Source organism: Hippoglossus stenolepis, chromosome 22 (genome assembly GCF_022539355.2).
Source record: "Hippoglossus stenolepis isolate QCI-W04-F060 chromosome 22, HSTE1.2, whole genome shotgun sequence".
NCBI classification, from domain to species: domain Eukaryota; kingdom Metazoa; phylum Chordata; class Actinopteri; order Pleuronectiformes; family Pleuronectidae; genus Hippoglossus; species Hippoglossus stenolepis.
This window is the reverse complement of record NC_061504.1, coordinates 13971480-13991122: the sequence shown is the minus strand read 5'-3', so window position 1 is coordinate 13991122 and position 19643 is coordinate 13971480. Positions and strand designations below refer to the sequence as shown.

Below are 19643 nucleotides of genomic sequence, written 5' to 3'. Positions count from 1 at the left end.
CTCAATTTTGTCCTGAGTGCTGATTTTGTTTTGTGGTTAAAATTGTAATATAATAAGTACCAAAATTCACGTTTGGAAAAGGAAAGTAATGATTTGTAGTGATCAAAAACAAGATATTTAATGAATACTTAGGATATTAAATGATAAAATACATTTATTTCAAAGATATAGCAAAGACACATGCATGAAATAACAGGAAATGAATACGGGTCATTAGAAGGGTAGTGATACAAAAATGTTTTTTATTCAAAAAGTAACAGGAGCCCTCGTTAATTGTGCTTTACATTACACTGATCATGTACAAATACAAAAGCAACACTTCAGAAAAGTATGGAGTGCCTAATATATAACAAACAATATTATAATTATCAGAACATTTTATTTTGTTATTTTACTGTCCTTTTTTTACCATTGTATGATGATCAAGAACATAACATTTGAAATAAACTAAAATTAAATACATTTAAATAACACTAAATGTACATGGAGTCATATTAAATACTTTTACATGTGTATAAACAAAAAAAAAAGTCCAACAATAAATAATAATACTTCTAAAATACTTATTTCCCATTTGTTTAGTCAGCTGAGCCACAGGCGTCGAGGTGAAACTACGTTACCCAGAATCCCCGGCGACCACAACACAACCACGGGCCGCTCTCCTCCAATCAGCGGCGGGACGTGCTGTTTCTCCACCGACGTGTCGCACTGACTTTTTAACCGTGGTGTTTTCCCACATGTAAACGTCACTCGTGTGTTCAGCGGGCGAAGAAGCGACCGACCACAGCAACAACCGACCACAGCGACGATGTCCGAGCCCGCTAAACCGGACATCTCCGCCATTTTCAAGCGGCTCCGCTCCGTCCCCTCCAACAAGGTGAGTTCTGCCCCGACGAGGAAGTTCAGCTCGGGTGTCTGACACGTCGCACTGAGGCGAGCACCGAGGCGGCTGCCGCTGCCGGGATCTCCCCGACGCCGCTCCTATCCCCCTAATGTCGCGCTGGAAACACGTTGGTTCCGGTTGAAAACAGCCTCCGTTAACGTTTCCCGGAGAATTACAACGGGAAAGTGCGAGAAACTGTAACCGGACGTAGCGTTAGCTTGGTGGCTAGCAGCCGAGCTAGCTAGCTCCATGTTTTGACAGTTGACATTAGCCGCTGTTTGTTTTTCTACGAGCTTCCCACATTGTCACTTCCTGTTGTAAAGACATCGTGTGGGATCGTTGCAAAAGGAAACAGGAAGTGACACCAGTTTAATTTAACAGCCCAGTTCACGAACAGCTGTTGGAACCAGCAGCTGCTTCCACTACTGACACAATCGGTTGGTTTTTACACTCAGAGGTGACATGTCAAAAATGTCAATCCCTCTGTTTTAAAGGGACAGTTCACTCCACATCCACCTCACCACTGTGGCGATGGAGGTGGAAGGTGAAGGGTTCGAGTCCACAACACATGTTTCGGGAGTTTCAGGGGTAAACACAGCCTCTCAGCCAAATCCGATACAATTGAAGGGAATGGTGATTGATTCTTCAAACGTAAAAGAAAAACATAACATGCCCCCAAATGTCCTCTGTGAACCACGCTCCAACATTTAGGCTAAAATCATGTTGTAAATGAAGCTGTTTCGAGTCGTATATGATTAACGGGGCTTACGGACACTTGGATGACACCACACGAGCCGTATGGAGGCATTTTCTGTTGTTTTCTGTTGTTTTTATACGTTTGAAGAATTGGTCGCCATTTACTTCACTTGTATTGGATTTGGCTGCAACACTGTTTACCCCTGAAACATGTTTTGTGGACTCAAACCCACCCACCACCTCCATCGGCCCAGTGGTGAGTAGATAATGAGGGAATTTCCATTTTTGGGGTGAACTTTCCCTTTAAGTGTTGAGCTGAAGCTTCATTATCTTTCTTCATCTCGCCCCACAGGTTTGCTTTGACTGTGCAGCTAAAAACCCGAGCTGGGCCAGCATCACCTACGGTGTGTTCGTGTGTATAGACTGCTCCGGCACCCACAGGTCTCTGGGGGTGCACCTGAGCTTTATCAGGTAAGTCAGGACCTTTTTAATAAAGCTTATTAGAACAAAACTTCACAATATACTTGAGTCTGAGAGGCCTGTTCATCCTCTCGACAGCAAACATTTCAGAAATGTACTCAGGGCCCTGTCCATTTAGTGAGAGCTCAACGCTCTGAAATTTAAGAAAACACATGCAAATACATAGCGAAGACGACAATGGAGATGTTTCCAGGGGACCCAAATGAGTGATGAACCTGGCTGTAGTTCAGTGTTCAAAGTTGTTTTCTCAATATTGCACGTGCTTTTTCTATTTGCATGTGTTTTTTTTATTTGCATTCCGTTGAGCTCTTTCTGCCACCGTAATAAAGCCATTTTCAAACCCGAACTCTGGGTCAGAGGGTTTGGCTTCTCCAGACGAACTTCATTTGCTGAGGAATGAATATAACGACTTGCAATAATCTAGATATGAAGACACAAAAACAGGATTCAATTCTCAGCAGTTTTAAAAGAAAATGTTTGTCTGACATTTGAATGTGTCTTAATTGTAAAAACAATCGTGCTAATCTCTAAACAGAACGTGGGTTAGTTAGAGTAGTAGCTTGTCTCTGTCTTATCACATATTCTTTAACTCCACTTTGTTACACAGATCTACGGAACTGGACTTCAATTGGTCTTGGTACCAGCTGAGATGTATGCAAGTGGGAGGGAATTGCAGCGCGGTAAGTACTCGAGGGCAAAGATCAACAGGCTGTAATTCCGGCATGACGTGACACGACACAGGATTCAATCTGATGACTCCTGTTTGTTTTGACTTTCCTGTGGCAGACTTCTTATTTCAGTCAACATGGCTGCACAACCAGCGCTGCCAACGCCAAGTACAACAGCCGAGCTGCTCAGCTGTACAGAGACAAGATAAAGAATTTAGCCACACAAGCCACCAGACGCCACGGCACTGAGGTGAAATACAGATGAATGAATGAGTGAGGGAAGGCTCGAGCTGAGTCCACACGTGGTAAAACAATTTAATTTGCTTACCACACCCTCACAGTTAAATCGGTTCTTCCTTCCTCTCCGCAGCTGTGGCTTGATAGTCAGGCTCCTCTCTCTCCAACATTACCGGAGGACAAGCAGGTGGATTTCTTCAGTCTGCATACAGTGGTGAGGGGGTGCACTTGGACTAGCCTCGGTGTGATTGTATCCACATATATTTGCGCGTTGGATATTCACACATTGACAAAGATTAGTCATTTCATCGTGTGCTTCTGTTCAATTCCCAGGAGGTTCCTAAAAACGTGAATACGGCCGAAATGAATCTGAGCTCCTCCACATCAGAGAAGAGTTTATACCCGGAAAAAGATGAAGACAAAAATGGTATTCACTGCTTCTCCTGAGCGATATAACACATAGAAACATCACAAAACCACAACAGTTGTATTTATCCCCAGACAATTGATGTGGTTCCTCATTTTCAGGTAATACAGAGGAGGGTCCAAGTGTGGATTCGCTGAGTGTTTCTCCAAAAGCGAATCCAGGTTAGTCTTCATGTTTTGGCTTCAGGATCTTATTTTTGTATTTGTATTATGACTAAACTGCAGGAGATGTAACTTAACCGTCCTTCAATCCTTCCAGAGCCGTCCTCTCTTTTTAAGAAGAAGCCCACCGCTGCCAAGAAAACGGTATGTACACAGCACTATTTTGAAAGTAGACTCATTGTATTACTGCTTATTTGACGGCGTATTTAACTGAATGTTTGCTGGAAGTTGGGCTCTAAGAAGGGCGGTCTGGGTGCTCACAAGGTCAGCAGCCTGAATTTCTCCGAGCTGGAGAAGAAAGCTCAAGCTGCCGACAAGCAGAGAGAGAAAGAAGACGGCGCTGTGAGCACCAAGAAGAGTGTTCAACCTGAGGAATCCATGTACGTAAATTTGATTATTTTGAAGCAAATGATTCTGCACCCTCCATGAGAATGTCAGAGGTTAGCTGGTAATTTTTCAATCACCTGTTTGGGTTTTTCTCCTTTTTAAACTTGTCTTCCTCCTCTTCAGCTCTTCATCGCTGCGACTGGCCTATAAAGATTTTGAGCAGCAGAGGAAAATTGAGGATAAGAAGCTGAAGGGATTAGAGGGGAATAAGAAGGAGCAAGCTGAGAGACTGGGCATGGGTTTAGGCATGAGGAGGTACGTTGATGAAGATGAAGAGAAAAACACTCACGATCCTGTACCTGGTTAAAGAACTCTTGTCATTTCTCATATGGTCACTGTGTCTCTGCTTGTCTCTGTAGTGGGGTTTCACATTCTGTGACTTCGGACATGCACATGATCGAGCAGGAGAATACACTGGGCTCAAAGACCACCAAAGGACGGCGGCTCATTGAGCCAGATGATGATGAAGGGTCCTTCACCTCCAGGTCAGATGAAGAACCACCATCTACCTTTTTCTACAGCTTGGAGTGATTCTTTTTCTTACCTGATATTAATGTGAACTTGCTCTTTCTTCAGGTCTGTGTCCCGGTTTGAGGAACAGATAGAATCTTCTGATCAGTTCACTTCACGGTGGGATGACGGCGTCGAGGAAGGAGGCTGGATGAAGGTGACAAAGAAACCAGAGCCAGACTTCTACTCTTCCTCCATCATAACTTCACTTGACAACAGGTAGGAGACAGTGACTCATGACTTATGCACTTCAAGCTAAGTGATTCTTTTTTTAAATATCAGAATAATGGTTGATGCTGTAATTGATTGGATTACAATTTTATTATTTCTTCCATTTAGCAGACACGCAGCCAGGAGGAAACCAGAACCAGTGCCAGTGTCGGACACGGGAGAAGCTCGGAAAAAGTTTGGAGATGTCAAAGCAATCTCCTCTGACATGTACTTTGGAAAACAAGACCACTCTGAGGTACACTTTTGATATATTATTAATGGAATATATTTTATATGTACACATACATATCTAATCATGGATTGAACTAGAGCTAATATTCATTTTATAGAGTTGTAGTAAACCTTTGAAAATATCTCTCGACTTTTTACGGTTCTTCATGTTTAAGGTCTCTAACTGAATGTCATATTTCAACAGCTGCGTAACATATTCTGTCGTAAAATGGGTGTTCTCAGAAAAATCACTGCTGGAAACATTTCAAACGTTGTCTGTGTTTCTGTTTCTTTAGTACGAGGCCAAATCTCGACTGGAAAGATTATCTGGGAGCGCGTCTATAAGTTCCGCAGACCTCTTTGATGAGCCAAAGAAACAGACCGGTAACGCAGCGCTGCAGAAACAACTCTGCACATGATTTACTCACTATTCAAACATGTTATTCATGAATAAATGCATATACGTATGACGACCCAAAGACTGCATTGATTGATATGAGTGAATCTTGTGCACACAGGGAGTTCGTACAGTCTGACCAACGTGCTGCCCAGCGCTCCTGACATGTCGCAGCTCAAACTGGGAGTGCGCTCAGTCGCAGGAAAACTCTCAGTCATGGCCAGTGGTGTAGTTAACTCAATTCAGGTCAGTCCGAAATACAGCACTTGATTCCAATCATACAATGAATAGTAATAATAACCTAATGATGTATATTATTTTGTTTTCCCCAGGATCACTACAGTACCTGAGTCATGATGCGTCTCCTCTTGGATTCAGCGTGTGTCGTCGGCGTCGACATAACCGGAGTTTGATAGTTTACCTGGTGAGAGACGGATAGAGATCAGCTCTCTGAGCGAATCTCTGCTTGGATGCATCAAACTCTAGCCCTAAAGTGACCCTGTATACATTTACATCTATTTTTCTTTCTCAGATAATGTGTATAAAGCTGGTGTTAGAATCAGGATGACTGAAGCACAATATTTGCTCATCTGCAGACATCTTGAAGTGCGATTTCTGTGTAAAGTGAAACCATGTGGAATATTTCGTTTGCATTATATTACTTGGTTTGATTTGTGGTTTTGGGGGTTTGAATACTTAAAAAAATACTTTATGTAGCAGGTGGGAGATTTCTGGTGTTATGAAGGAAGGGTTTACTTTTTGATTCCGTAAGTTGATGAGGTCAAAACCTAAACAGCAGAGACAGTTCAGTTGTAAAAAAACTGAATTGGTTCATGCACTTTCACTCGTCACACGCTCTGTGCAGTGTGTTCTTGTACTTTATTTTATGAAATCTTGCACATTCCCACCGTTTTTTAAAGTGTCCTTTTCCGTCCCCAAAGTGCACTTACGTTTGCTCTTCCACAGGCGGTACCAAAAGCTGATAACGAGGCCTTGTGGGGACCAGATATGTGTTTCCTAATTGAGGATGATATCAGTTATGGACTTTGGTATTGATCTAATTCGCAGATAAGCTTCATTCTCCTGCAAGTAGCCACGTTTTTCCTTTTAGTTTTTTTGTAGGTTATGCATCCTTAGTGGAAAAGGACCGGATGGCAGTGATGATAAGTAGCTAGAAAGGTCTAAAGGAAAAGCTTGATGTTTTGGGAAGTGCACTTTGCCTAGAATTTGATGCCACTTTTGAATATATGCATTTTTTTTGTCAGTAGGAGGAGTTTATTACCTATGGACAGAGTCAGGCTAAGCTAAGATATGAGAGTGGTGTCAATCTCAGCATCTTTCTCTCACCAAGAAAACAATGAACACTATTTCCCAAAATGTCAAACATTCCTATTAAAGGAGACATATTCTGCTTATTCAGTTTTTCTTTCCTCTAATGTGTTAAATAGATTTGTGTGTGTGTACAAATTCTGCTGAGTTAAAATGTCCAAAGTCAGCGGTGAAGGGAACTCGTCTCACCTTCAGAAAACACATTTGAGTGAGAGTGAGCCAGCTGGCCAATCAGAGCAGACTGAGCTGTATCGGGAGGAGGGGGCCTTAAAGAGACAGGAGCTAAAACCAAGTGTTTCAGACAGAGGCTGATGAGAGGAGCTGCAGCGATGGACAGTCTGAGGAAAGTGATGTGTCTTCTGAACATTAGAGAACGTGAACCTTTTCATAAAGAGCAGAATATGTCTCCTTTATAAAACTCAAGTGTTATTTCTTTCTTAATCTTAATCCAGACTTTACAATCAAGAATAAGGTCAACATGGTAACACGTATATGTGTATATAGAGATTTCTTTTCAATTGGGAGGGTTCCGATGATGTTTGCTTTGAAAATTGTGTTTTTGTCGTCTGCGGTGGATTCCTATGTTTTTGCCTCTGGGCATATTTTTTAAGTGGCACACAGATTCTTGAAGGGTAAAATTTCCTGATGCTGTTTGACATGTTTGTAGCGTTCAGCCCCTGATATCAAGAAACACATGTCCACTTCCAAAACATGAATGTAAACCGTACCTTTAAAGTTCAAGTTCTTTGTTGGTGCAACATCCCGCCAAGGTCCAAGTGATATATTTCAATAAATCAAAAACAACCGAGGCAGTGATGAAGCACAAATAGAACGAGAAGTGATGCTAAAGTTTGATTTTGGATTTGATATTTAAAAGCAATGGAGAAGCAGATTGAAGTCTGTTTACAGCTTTTACCTGAAGTCTACTCACGAGTTAAAGCACTAAGTGTTTCTGACGCCCGGACTGGGGACAGGATGGATTCATTTCCGATTACTTCACTGTACTGTTCATGCTTCTCAGGAGTAAAATATGAAACACTACGAAGCACTAAAAGCGTTTCACATCCTTCAATGACCAAATATTTGTTTACTCCATCACTGTATGCCTTAGACCAAAGATCTCTGAAGCATAACGTCTTGAAATTTGCAATATCGTGGAGTCCTCTCGTCAGTTCCTTATTTTATTTTTTTGCACATAATTTTTTTGCACGTGGCAGCTTTTGCTGGAATGTGACGAACCTTTGCCTCTTTAAGTTGATGCTGCGTCCTTGCTTGACTTGAGTTTTGCTTACGTTTGTAAGTTTGTGTCTTCTGCTGTTGAGTATTGTTAAATGTTTCATAAAAGAGTAGCAGCTTGTGCATGTTTGCCCCCTTGTAGTTATTTTATCACCCGGACACATCCTGAGTACTCGATGGCGTACGGCTGCTGCAGCCCATTCATTTAAACCATAATGGGGGGGGGAGAATTGCTCGATATTTACTGTAACGTAGGAATACTATGTTGTATACGGCTTTGAACGAGCATTTATAGAAAATAGAATATTGATAATCAGATTTTGACAATTTTTTGACATTTAAAGTGTAAGTTACGTTTTTTGGAAACATGCCAAATAAACAGTTCGCGTATGAATTCCTCTGTTTTATTAATTTGTTTTTCTCTGTGTCCTATGTAACTTGTGTGCAATTCTACATGGTTTTAGGCTTTATTCTTTTTTTAAATAATAGAACATTTTGTAAAATACCCATCCATAAGTTTCTTGGTTGTCAAATTCAAATGTGTTTAAAAGATATATAAAATTTACAATCCTATAAAACAGAAAAGGACATTTTTACATGTGAGACACTACGTGAAGTTGGGGAACAAATTTTCTTGATAAATTATCTTGATAATCAATCAAAAAATATTCGTGGATCGATTTTCTCCCAATCACCTGATTAATAAAAGTATTTGTTGCAGCTTCGCTTCCGGGATAAAAACTGGCCGTCGCCTACGTGGCTGGCTGAGGCGTTTGCGGTACTTCCTTCACTGTCGGAAATATGAAAATCACGACAGGAGCTCAATTGAACCAACAAATTCGTGAACAATACAGAAAATTACGATTTAATCTAAAAGCTGTTTGTCTCTTGAAGCCAAATACTTTTCACTAAATAAATAGTTGTATGTGTTGCGCGTGCACGTGCGGTTTTTGAAACCCAGAGGCCTCAGCTGTAAATATTTCCGAGCTTCTGAAGAGCACGTGAAGCCCACATTTTTCCAAGGAATGTGAGGCGTTCGCTGTCCTTCCTGTTCCGTCGGAAACATGACAATCACTACAGGACCTCAATTCAAAGATCAAAATTACAAACAAGACTGAAAATTAAAATTTAATTAAAAAGCATTTTGTCTCTTCAAGCTGCAGATAAAACACATTCAAGTGTTGTGTGTGTTTTAATTACACACGACACGAAGATTCAAGGTAAAATGCCTGAACAGTTCGTATGTACGAGCTTTTTAAGGACACTTTAAGGCAACATTTCCCCAAGGAAGACGGTGAAACTGCTGATGCGTTTGAGGTTTTCGGAAATATGCAAATCACAGCAGGAGCTCAAATAAAAACTTACTACAATGTGTAACTTTTAAACAATATTGTTTTTCCTCTTGAAGTAAAAGACAAAACGCTCATTCATATTGATCCACGTGTGACAGCTGCACGTGCGGTGTTTTCATCTAAAGTGCGTTAGCAGCTAATATCTACGAGGCTTTGCAACAGCACCTGAAGGCCACATTTCTCCCAGGAGCTGCGAAGCTGAAGAAAACGGAACGTGAACGCAGCTCAATCTAATTTCTCCACTTCTTCACATGATGAACTTTATTTCTTATTTAACTTCGCAGCGTCACGTGTAACTTCTGTCGCTTTTTATACTTGTGAGTTTTTCCCGCGGTGAGAGTTTAAAATGCCCTCTGAGGTGAAGCAGAGGAGAAAGACCCCGAAGCAAAGTGATGAAGAGTCAGAAACAGCGAAAGCAGCGAACAGCAAAGATGAAGAAAAGGAGAAAAGCCCGAAGGTGAAGACGGAGCCTGGAAACACGAACACGTCTCCGGGTGTGGACGTGAGGAGTATCATGTGCGTGTTGTGCGTGGCTGCGTGCGGAGCTCTGAGCTGGTGAGTTCAGTCTGATCCAACACACTTTTATTGTTGTTGTGTGTCTGTGTGTGTCTGTGCTAATGTGTGTTGTTGTTGTTGTTGTTGTTGTTGTTTCCAGGATGGTGCTGCAGCAGAATCAGAGGTTTTCACTCATGGAGGAAAAGTACAAATCTCTTCAGGGGAAAACTTCCAGCCTGTTCAACATGGAGGAAGAAGTCCTGAGAGTTTCCCAGAAGGTGCGTTTGATTCACAGACCTGGAGCTGAAGGGCCATTTCATCCAAATGACAAAAAGAAACAACACACACTGTCTTTTGTTGCTTTTATTTGCACAGGTTTGGAGAAATGGTGAAGAGATTAGTGGAATTTAATTAGTTTACACTCACACAGTCTTAAAGGTTCAGTGTGAAAGATGTAGGAGAAAGGGATCTACTGGCAGAAATTAAATATAAAATAAATCCGAGTGATGTTTTCACTAGTGTTGTTCATATAAATTATACAAATTGTTGTTTTCTTTACCCCAGAATGGCCCCTTTATATTAAGATACTTTATATTTACATCAGGAGCAGGCCCCCTCTACGGAGGCCGCCATGTTTTTTACTGTAGCCTAAAACTAAACATCTTTTGAGTATTTTATGACAACTGAAGGTTCTCCTTCATGTTTGAAAGTGGAGGGTGAGGGGAGGGGTATTCAGCTGCAACATGCAACTTCACCACTAGATGTCACTGCATTCTACACACTGAACCTTTAAGTCTGGAACTGTGTTGAAGAGAAGTTTGAAGTACAAAAAACCCCCCAGCCTCCTCCACGTTAGTGGACGGGACGTGGGTCAAACTAACAAGTCAAAGTACACATTTAACAAAAATGGCAGTTCCCATCATGTCTTTAAAGTGTTAATTTTTCCAGTAAGTTTATTTTAATTAGTTATTTGATGCTATAAAAATGAGGCGCAACCTCAGCTGAGACTGACTCATGATTGGTCGACCACGTGTATGGGCAGGACCTCAAGACTCTGGCTACAAATGATATCAAGATGGCCGTAATATTTTGTCATGATTTTAGGACAACGGAAGAAAATTAACAATCTATGTTAGATCTAAACATTTAGGAATCACTGTCGTACATGTACAAGTCCTCTACATGTTAACATTGAGTTAAAAAAAGTTTAGAAAAACTTGCCTCCTTTACTCTCATGTGCTCCTTCAGTTTATTACTTTATCTTTTACAGTCTTGTTCTCTGTGCATGAGCTTTGTTTCCCACTGTTCATGTGTTATATATAAATACTGAGGCCCATAGAGCTCCTACACAAACAGCCCTCATGTTCTGTGTTGCGGCTGCAGCTTGCCGCCTCTGAGGATGACCTACAGGAGGCGCTCTCCACCGTCTCCCTGGCAACAAGACTCCAGCAGGACATCTCCGACCTCCACGCTGCTGTCACGGCGATGCAGGCCGACGAAAACTCTGCCTCCCGTGACCTGCAGGCGGTCAACGCCCGATTCCTCAACGTGACGGAGACGTGGCAGGAGCGTCTGGCGGCCGTCACCTCTGACCTGACTTCGCTCAAGGTCGAGTCGAGGGAGGCTCACGCCGGATCCACCGATCGGGTGAACGAGGCCGAGCGGAGGGGCCGGTCGCTGGCAAAGAGGCTGGAGGAGCTGGAGGACAGCACGAGGAGGAACGCCCGAGCTCTGGAGCGCACAGAGGTGGACGACGCCAAGCGAGCGCAGGACCAGCTGGACTGGAACACCAAGCAGATCCACAAGCTGGAGGAGCAGATCAGCAGCCTGAGCAAGAGGGAGGCCGAACTCAACACTCAGCTGCAGGAGCACATCCCCCGGGCGCAGGAGTGCGAGCAGCACCTGCCGAAGGTGGAGGAGGCGGTGCGCTCCATCCTGAGGCTGGGGGGCGACCTGAGCGGGGCGGAGAGGCGTCTGGAGGAGGTGACGTTACAGGTGTTCGGGACCGAGGACAGCATGCTGAAAGCGCTGAACGAAATCTTGGAGATACGTCAGGAGCTGGACACACTGCAGGCTCAAAACAGCATCCTGAAGATGAAGAACGAGCTGTCCGTGGTTAAAGAGGCAGTCCGTGAACTCACCATGGTGCTGAGGGAGAACAGGGGTGACGGAGAGATAGACACTGTGGCAGAGGAGGAGGAGGAGGAATGGAAGGACAACGAGGAGGAGGAGGAGGAGTGGGAAAAATATGAGGAGGGTGAAATAAATCAACCTCTTCCTGATGCCATCACTGAATGACGTCACGGTTTTCATGTAGCCAGGGAAAAGGAGCGGCTCTGTTTTATTATCTGTGTTAATGTTTGATACCACTGCACTGTAGTGTCACACAATCAATAGTATGTTTTAGTGGCTCAGTTAATGTAGATTAATGCTTTTAGATTTCCCCAGCAGTTATTTATTATTCTTCAGTTATTTGCACTGTCTCTAGTTGCAGCTCTTTAATGGCAGATTTGCTGTTTTTCTTTTTTATTCCATTATAAACTGAATATCTTTAGTATTTAGAGTGTTTGTGAAGAAACAGGCAACTTGATGACATTATTATCTCGTGGATTTGGACATTTGTTGGACTAAATCATTCATCAGTCTGTGTAATGAACTTTAATATTTAGATTTTAGTTTCACATTTTAAAACAATCACGGTTTAATTTAATAAAATAATTTTTTTGTACTGTGCTTTTTTGTGCAAATTTGTTTGATTCTCATATTCAAAACGGTTGAGTATTTAAAGCACCATTTTCCCCCCCGAGATGATTTCTCACTTCACCTCCTCCACTCCATGTACTGCATTGTGTTCCAGTGCGAGAGCGTCCAGCTGATGCTGGAGGGTCTGGGGGGTCAGCTTGGAGCTCTGCGGCCGCAGCTGGAGGCTCTGGAGCAGGACGTCGGCCGGCTGAAGGAGTGGGCGTCTGGGCTGACGGAGAAACGAGCTCAGCTGAAGACCAGCATGGACGCGTTGAGAGACGCAGTGGGGCAGATTGAGGGACGCACCTCGAGCATCACTGTGGACTTTGCCAACAAGGTACGTAGGAAAATCAGGTGTTTTCTCATCAATTTATCTGCCAAATGTTTTATTGTTAAATTTTTGGGCTATAAAATGTCAGAAATTTGTTTAAAATGTGTTTTATAATCACTTAAAATGTCATATTTTGTCCTACAAAGTTTCTCAGTCTCTTTATTTCTTGTATCCCCCTCTAGGTGGCGTCAGTGAGGACCGACGTGCGCAGGATGGACGGCCTGCACTCGGAGCTGGAGGCTCTGCTCGCTCAGGTTGGAGAGCTGGAGGACCAGACCACCCGGATGGAGCAGAGCATGGTCCAACGCATCGGGGACGTGCTGACCAGCAGCATGGAGCGGGTCTCCAGTCTCCGGGCTGCGTCCGAACGCAACGCGCAGGCCATAGAGCAGCTCCGCAAGCGTGTCCCTGAACTCACCACCGCAGACAATCTGATCTCTGAGCGTCTGAGGGAGCTGGAGAGCGGCAGAGCTCGCCTCATAAGGACGCTGACCTTTGCCAGTGACCTTAAACCCAAGGTGGCCAACATCAGGAGGGACTTTGGGGCCTTTGAGCCTCAGCTGTCGGATCTGACTCTGCGGATCGGGCGCCTGGCGGAGGATCTCACTAACAGAGAGCAGGAGATCACAGAGCTTAGACAGACTCTGACTAATCTAACTGCAGTAGAGGGAGATTTAAGTGTCACAACCAAACAGCTTAGTGAAATAGCTGATATGTCTGATATTGGAGAGATGCACCGGCCAACATGAGTCTCATCCTCGGACGAAGCTTCAGACTGACTGTTTTTATTTGCTTTTCTCTCAGTTTTACATCTGGTCAACTGTCACACTGCTGTTACTGAATTACTGAAATAAATATGGAACAAACTCGGACATGATCTGCAGCGTTGAAGCATAAATCCTCACTGATTGGGTTTGTGTGCAGCTTCATGAGCTCATGACAAAGATTCATGACTCTCTGATTATTTTCATTGGTTTTATTTGAGTTTTAAATGTTCCAAAGCTCTTAAATATAGAAAAAGTTTATATTTTTGGCATTTAATTTTTAACGGTATTCAGTCAGGACACAGAATAATGGCTTAAAGGAATAGTTCAACATTTAGGGAAATATGCTCACAAGCCTTCTTATAAAGTTATAGATGTCACATTCATGTTTGCACAATAAAGATGATGCTACAACTGACCAAGGGTTATACATTATCTACAGTTACATGTGTGGGCCAAGAATGAGCTTTTATAATTTATGCTAAGCTAACTGGCTGGTGTGTTCACATTCATATTCAGCAAACAGACATGAGAAGGGTCTCAGGAAGAAACCAAAGACGCACCGCATACGTATCCCTGATAAAACTCACAAGACAAACACGCTGGTGTTACAACTTGATCTTTATCAAATTCAAGTGTTGATGCAGCTTTTACACCTTGAGATGAGGATGTAGACAAATCGCTGCCTCGTTGCAAAACTATAGCTTATAATTTTTCTATGAGGAATCTCAGTCATTCAGAGTTGAAGATATTTCATTTTAGTCGACTAACGAAGCCACTTGAAATTCCACAACTACATAATATTTCCCCGTGCACTTGGACGCTCAGTGCGAGAAGGAGAAGTTCGGGGTAAGTTCACCTCAGGAGAAATTCTGTTAAATCAAACTATGATGCTGATTGCAAGATTAAATGTTTCACTCTGTTTGAATTTGACTTGCTAAGTTTACATCTGTGTATTAATGGTGTTTTAAAATCTTCTTCCATGTGCAGAACTGTGAGCAGCAGCCCCTCTGAAGGTCTCTGCACCGCTCGGACCTGCAGCACCGGTACTGTGAGTATTTGCTCACCTCTCCCGGGGCCTGCAAAGTATTTCTTTTGTTTTAAACACCCTCGAGCAAAACAGGTAACTTTGAAGTCGTCGAGCGAAGTGGCCAAACGCCACCAGGAGGAAGCACACTTCTGCAGAACAGCTGGACGACGGTCAAAACTAAACGTCCACAGAGGAAATGATCTGTTGCTCTGCACCGCTGTTTGCAGATTGAAGAGTTGGGAACAGTAAGAGGTGACTGATCATCAGTCTGACTCCACATGTGTGTTACTGTATGTCTTGCTATAGATTTAAAAATGGTTTGGAGCTGTGGGATAAATTGAAATTCATAGAATTATCCGCTAGTAGTTGTAGTTATGATTGTGCAGCCCTCAGGTAAATCATGCCCATTAACAAGTGTACAATTTAATTTCCATGATGCATCAGCTAAACTAAAAAGCAACAAATCATTAGTTCACGCCAAGAAATAATATCTCACAATTGTTGGTGGACGAAAGCTTTTTATTCCTGTAAAACAACAACAACAACAACAACAACAACAAAATGTAATGAGTAAACAAAGGAGTGTTCAAGAGGAGCTTATTATTTCATTTTCATGAGGAGGTAAAAAAAAAGAAGCAGCCTTGGCACAGAAAACTTTAAAGTAAAGAAAACCAACCTAATAAAACATTCTAAAATAAAAGTACAGTGCAGAATGGGTGTGGATTTGAATCCACAGATTCAGCAGTCCAGCTCTGCCCCTCCCTCCTAAGCCTCAAGTGTGCACCATCAAGTTTTGTGTTTCAATTCTTCATAGAGTTAGGAGGAGTGGGTTGTGTTTGGATTCATCACTGTCCCTGTTCTAGTTTCCCGATGTCACGTCTCTCACCGAACTACTTCTTCTTCTTGGAGACGCCTGCCAGTTTCTGTGTGGTCTCCTGCAGAGCTTCCTGAAGAGCAGCGATGGCCTGATCGTGGCCTTCAAGCTTGGCGGCTTTGTCCTCCAGCCCAGCCACCATCGTGCGTAGGCTCTCCAGCTGCTCGGGCTTCGTGCTGCTGCTGTCCTCCAGAGCGGCGAGCCTCTTCTCCAAGTCCTCCACCTGCTCAACCCGACTGGAGTCCTTCACGGCTCCACCCAGATCGACTACGTTTGACTGCAGCTCCCCCAGGCTGCTCTCCAGCGTCTCCAGCTCCTGCTCCAATCCAGCTTTGGCCTTCTGCACCTGCGCAGCCAGAGCGCTCTCGTGGGTGTCCAGCTTAGCGAGCAGTGATTCCACTTTGGAGGTAATTTCTGACACTGATGCCGACAGGGAGTCTCCACTCTCCTCTGATGCTCTCACTCTCGCTTCAAGCTCCTCTGACCTTTTCTGGGCCTGAGCGGCCGCTGCGTTCGCCTCTCTCTCCACGTCACGAGCGACCTCGGCGGCCTGCTCCACCACGCCCTCCACCATCAGCGTTTTGTCCTTCAGGGCCTGAACCTCGGCCTCTGCCTCCGACAGCGACTGCCTCAGGCTCCCAACAGTCTCTAGAACCACCGACCTCACCGTTTCCACCTCCTGAGACAGCGAGGCCACCTCCTGGTTGCGAGTCTGGAGCTCTTCCCTCACAGCGCCAATCTGCTCCCTGAGTGAGTTGGCTGAAGAGTCCGCCGCCTGTTTGGACGTCTTGATTTCAGCCACATCCTCGACGATGGCGGCGAGCTCCTGTTTGATGAGTGCAGGGTCTTCCACGTCCCCCAGGCGGGCGTTGATGTCAGCCAACTGGCTCTGCGCCTCGCCCTGAGCCTCAGTGAACTCTGCAATGTTGACCGTGATGGACTGGCTCACCTCGGCCAGGCGCTCCTCCACCGTCTTCTCCAGCGAGGAGAAGTCCCTCTCGCGGGCCTCCTTCACCTCGCTGATGCCCTCCGAGAGGTCCCTGAGCAGGTCGTTCTGGAGGTTCTGGAGGGCCTCCTTCACCCTCCTCGTCTCCACCTCGCCCGTCTTCATGCGGCTGATGGCCCCCTGCAGCTCCTGCCGTGTGGCGCCCAGCGACGAGTCCAGACCGTCCACAGAGCTCCTCAGAGACTCCACCTGCGCAGCAAGACAGGAAAACAGTGTGCTTTTCATAAGACGAAAGAGAAAGGCCTATTTTTACTTTGTGCGTTTCACTTTATGCGTTTTTCAGATGATCCACTAGGTTTTTATTTGGCTTCGGAAGTAGGAAACTTTTCTCAACCCACGGAAAATGTTCCCAATTCATCTGAATAATTAGAAATGACCTAATTGGGATCTCATTTGAATTTATTGTCATGTTATAAAAATTTTAAAGCCTTAAAGTTTGACAAAACAAATACACATTTGCATGAAAGGAGTTGAGTCACACAACTGAAGTGTGCCTCGCCAATATTCGGTCAATAAAAGAAGTGTCATTGAGATTAGTTATGCACACTGTGGATGAATGATGTAATCAAGTGAACAAGGACACAGATTTCCAAGTAACTTTCAGTCCTTAGAAAGAGTTAGTCATCAGCCATAAAGAGCCAACTCCCGTACTCTACGCATGAAATGGCCCTTAGCTTACGTACAAACTGTAGAGGACCCCTCCCCCCGACAGTGTGAACTGATCCTTATCTGCTCTTTGCTGCTTAAACAACCCTCCACAAAATAAAATGATGAAATAAAAAGCAAGAAGCAGCACTTTTATTTGAACCATGTACTTTTGATTTTACTCGTTGGATGTTTGCTCGGTGGTAATAGACTTAAAAGGGTGTTGACCACATCCATCAGTGCAGTTTACCACATACCTGCTGTGCGTGTTACTCCAGTACGTGAAGTACAAGTATGTGGAAAGTTATGTAACTGCATATAAAGTCATGTAAAACAAAAGAACAAGGGTCTACACTTCACATCCATCACTTTCTAGTGATGAAAAAGAAGTTAGGTCCCACTGAAGCTGATCTAGTTGAGTCGTTCTCTTGTTATCACCCCCTGCTGATAGCATCACTTTGCTCCATACCTGTTGCACGACGATCTCCATTTTACTGCCCAGCTCCGCGCTCCTCTGTGCGCTCTGCTCGTTCCTGGCGCTGCTCTCTCGGATCTCCTCCACGACCTGCTGGAGGTAGAACGCTGCAAACCCCGCGGCTCCTATCAACGCTGCGTAAAACACGGTGTTGAGGACGAGTCCGAGGTAGCCCCGCGTCCGTGGCCCCTGGGGTCCCGGGGAGCCGGTCGACCCGTTGCTGGGACTCTTCTGGGTTTTCTTCGGCGCCTCATCCTGGCTGACGGGCGCTGCGCTCTTCTCGCCGGAGCTGCTCTTGGTTCGGTTCTTTGCCGTCATTGTGGAGTGGAGGGAGCTTCGCGGTGTGTGGGTGTGTGAAGGGGGAGCTGCTGGTTTTTGCAGTCGTGGATGCGGAGTGAGTTTCGCCGTCCAGGAGCAGCAGCGTATCAGTGAGCGCGTCGTGTCTGTCCACGGGGCTCGTTTGCTCTGAGGTATGCGGATGGGGGCCGTCCCACGGTCCCCTCCAGGAAACAATGGATGGACTCTGCTGCTCCTCCACTTTGGTTACTGGCGATTTTACCTTTCTGAGACCAATTCAGCTAAAATGGCACAGTAGAGCTCATACCAGTTCCAAAGCCCAAAAGTATCTTTACAATCAACCAATCCGCACCAAATTACGCACACTCATAGATATCAGTCCCTTGAATGTGCCTGGTTATTTTCTTCAAGATCCATTAATTATTTCCTGAGAAATTTATGAAAACGTTGAAAAACGCCTACATCTCTCAAAGTTAAAGAAAGTTTAAAAGTATTTACTGAGCTCGCGCCCTGATACAGATCCAAACCAAAGTTTAATAAGTTTTTCCCTGATGCATGACGCAAACTTCCACCAAGTTTCATTGCAATTCGTTCAGTGATTTTTGTGTAATGAAACCAGACCAACGAGCAGGGGTGAAAACAAGACCTCCTTGGCTAAGGGACGTTTTTGGAGACGCAGCTATGGCTCCTCAAGGTTCAAATCAAAGTAATCATTTGGCTAATGTCACTTTTTAATTCTGTAGAAGTAAGACAGTCACTGCAGTTCATAATAGGGGAGACGCTCCATCTTGGGACAAACCACAGCCACAAAGGAGATGATCCTCAAAAGTCAATCAATCTGTGCGTCAGGGGCATCAAACAATCGAATATATATATGTGTGTTACAGCTGTGGCACACTTCCACAAATGATGTTACAAGTCTGATGCAAACTTTCTTCAATCGGCTCTTTTAGAGGCAGAGCGTTGTGATGAAGGAGGGAGGGAGGGAGGGAGGGTCCTGACTTTCTTCGCTCCTCCTTTCATACGTGGCAGCTGCAGCTTCAGTTCTGCAGCCTCGGTTCTGCAGGTCTGCTGCTGCTGCATCACCAATACTCTCTCTGCACAGACAGGCTCAGAGGAAGCCATAACTTTAATCTGCACAGGCAAAGACGTGAAAAAGTCCAATAGTCGAGTCCTTCCCTTTCCTGTAATAGGCTGTAAAGGCGAATGAGTCATTTTATGGCCCTATAATCTGTGATTTCCTTAATTAACAAGTGAGTGTGTCACTGGAAACCGAATCACATGTATTGCAGCAATATTCATATTTATCCTACTTCATCGTTCTCAGCAGTGCTGGACTTTTGAATTATTACCAGTTGCATTGTTTTGACAACAGTTTTATGACTAAGCTCCTTCTACCACCCAGAGAAAGATTATTTTTCTGCATGAAAAACAAAATCTCACCTACAAACATTCACAAAAAATAAAAAATGACTAAAATAAATATAGATGCACGTTTACATCCTCAGTTCAAACACTAGATGTCGCTAAAGGAGCGTTTTATGGTGAGATGAGGATAAAACACAGATCATCTCCATGAAGCCAAAGCCATCATGTAGATGTGCAACCACAATAATGAAATACTGTTTTAAACAATAAATAAATGTGTATTAATGGTAATTTATTTCCATTAAGTTATTATAGCACCTGTCTGTAATAGGCAGATCACTACCAGGTTAATATAAGTTACCTTTCTTCATGGTTTTATGTGGTTAAAAGTCTAAACATGTTTGAGATCAAC

The 19643-nt window shown here is 44.0% G+C and overlaps 3 protein-coding genes across 5 annotated transcripts; 2 read left to right on the top strand and 1 right to left on the bottom strand.

The window, feature by feature from the left end:
• The first annotated feature begins 670 nt into the window (after window positions 1-670).
• arfgap3 (ADP-ribosylation factor GTPase activating protein 3) lies at window positions 671-8246 on the top strand. Of its 2 annotated transcripts, none has more exons than XM_035147633.2 (16): window positions 671-877; window positions 1932-2050; window positions 2667-2739; window positions 2846-2977; window positions 3098-3178; window positions 3298-3391; window positions 3493-3552; window positions 3650-3696; window positions 3781-3932; window positions 4063-4194; window positions 4299-4424; window positions 4516-4668; window positions 4792-4915; window positions 5187-5274; window positions 5409-5533; window positions 5620-8246. In XM_035147633.2, the coding sequence occupies exons 1-16, from the start codon at window positions 809-811 to the stop codon at window positions 5635-5637; spliced, it is 1593 nt and encodes a 530-aa protein (XP_035003524.1). In that variant the 5' UTR covers window positions 671-808; the 3' UTR covers window positions 5638-8246. The 2 variants fall into 2 exon arrangements, with proteins under 2 accessions (XP_035003524.1, XP_035003523.1); XM_035147632.2 differs by having other exon boundaries at window positions 674-877; window positions 4789-4915.
• Window positions 8247-9381: 1135 nt separating this feature from the next.
• On the top strand, window positions 9382-13954 carry LOC118101941 (IKBKB interacting protein). Of its 2 annotated transcripts, XM_035148055.2 has the most exons (4): window positions 9382-9759; window positions 9860-9977; window positions 12557-12778; window positions 12955-13954. In XM_035148055.2, the coding sequence occupies exons 1-4, from the start codon at window positions 9551-9553 to the stop codon at window positions 13519-13521; spliced, it is 1116 nt and encodes a 371-aa protein (XP_035003946.1). In that variant the 5' UTR covers window positions 9382-9550; the 3' UTR covers window positions 13522-13954. The 2 variants fall into 2 exon arrangements, with proteins under 2 accessions (XP_035003946.1, XP_035003945.1); XM_035148054.2 differs by lacking the exons at window positions 12557-12778; window positions 12955-13954 and adding an exon at window positions 11083-12432.
• Window positions 13955-15067: 1113 nt separating this feature from the next.
• On the bottom strand, window positions 15068-18109 carry ckap4 (cytoskeleton associated protein 4). The gene is made up of 2 exons (XM_035148056.1): window positions 17561-18109; window positions 15068-16635 (listed from the first exon to the last, which is right to left on the bottom strand). The coding sequence occupies exons 1-2, from the start codon at window positions 17882-17884 to the stop codon at window positions 15457-15459; spliced, it is 1503 nt and encodes a 500-aa protein (XP_035003947.1). The 5' UTR covers window positions 17885-18109; the 3' UTR covers window positions 15068-15456.
• Between the last annotated feature and the right edge of the window lie 1534 nt (window positions 18110-19643).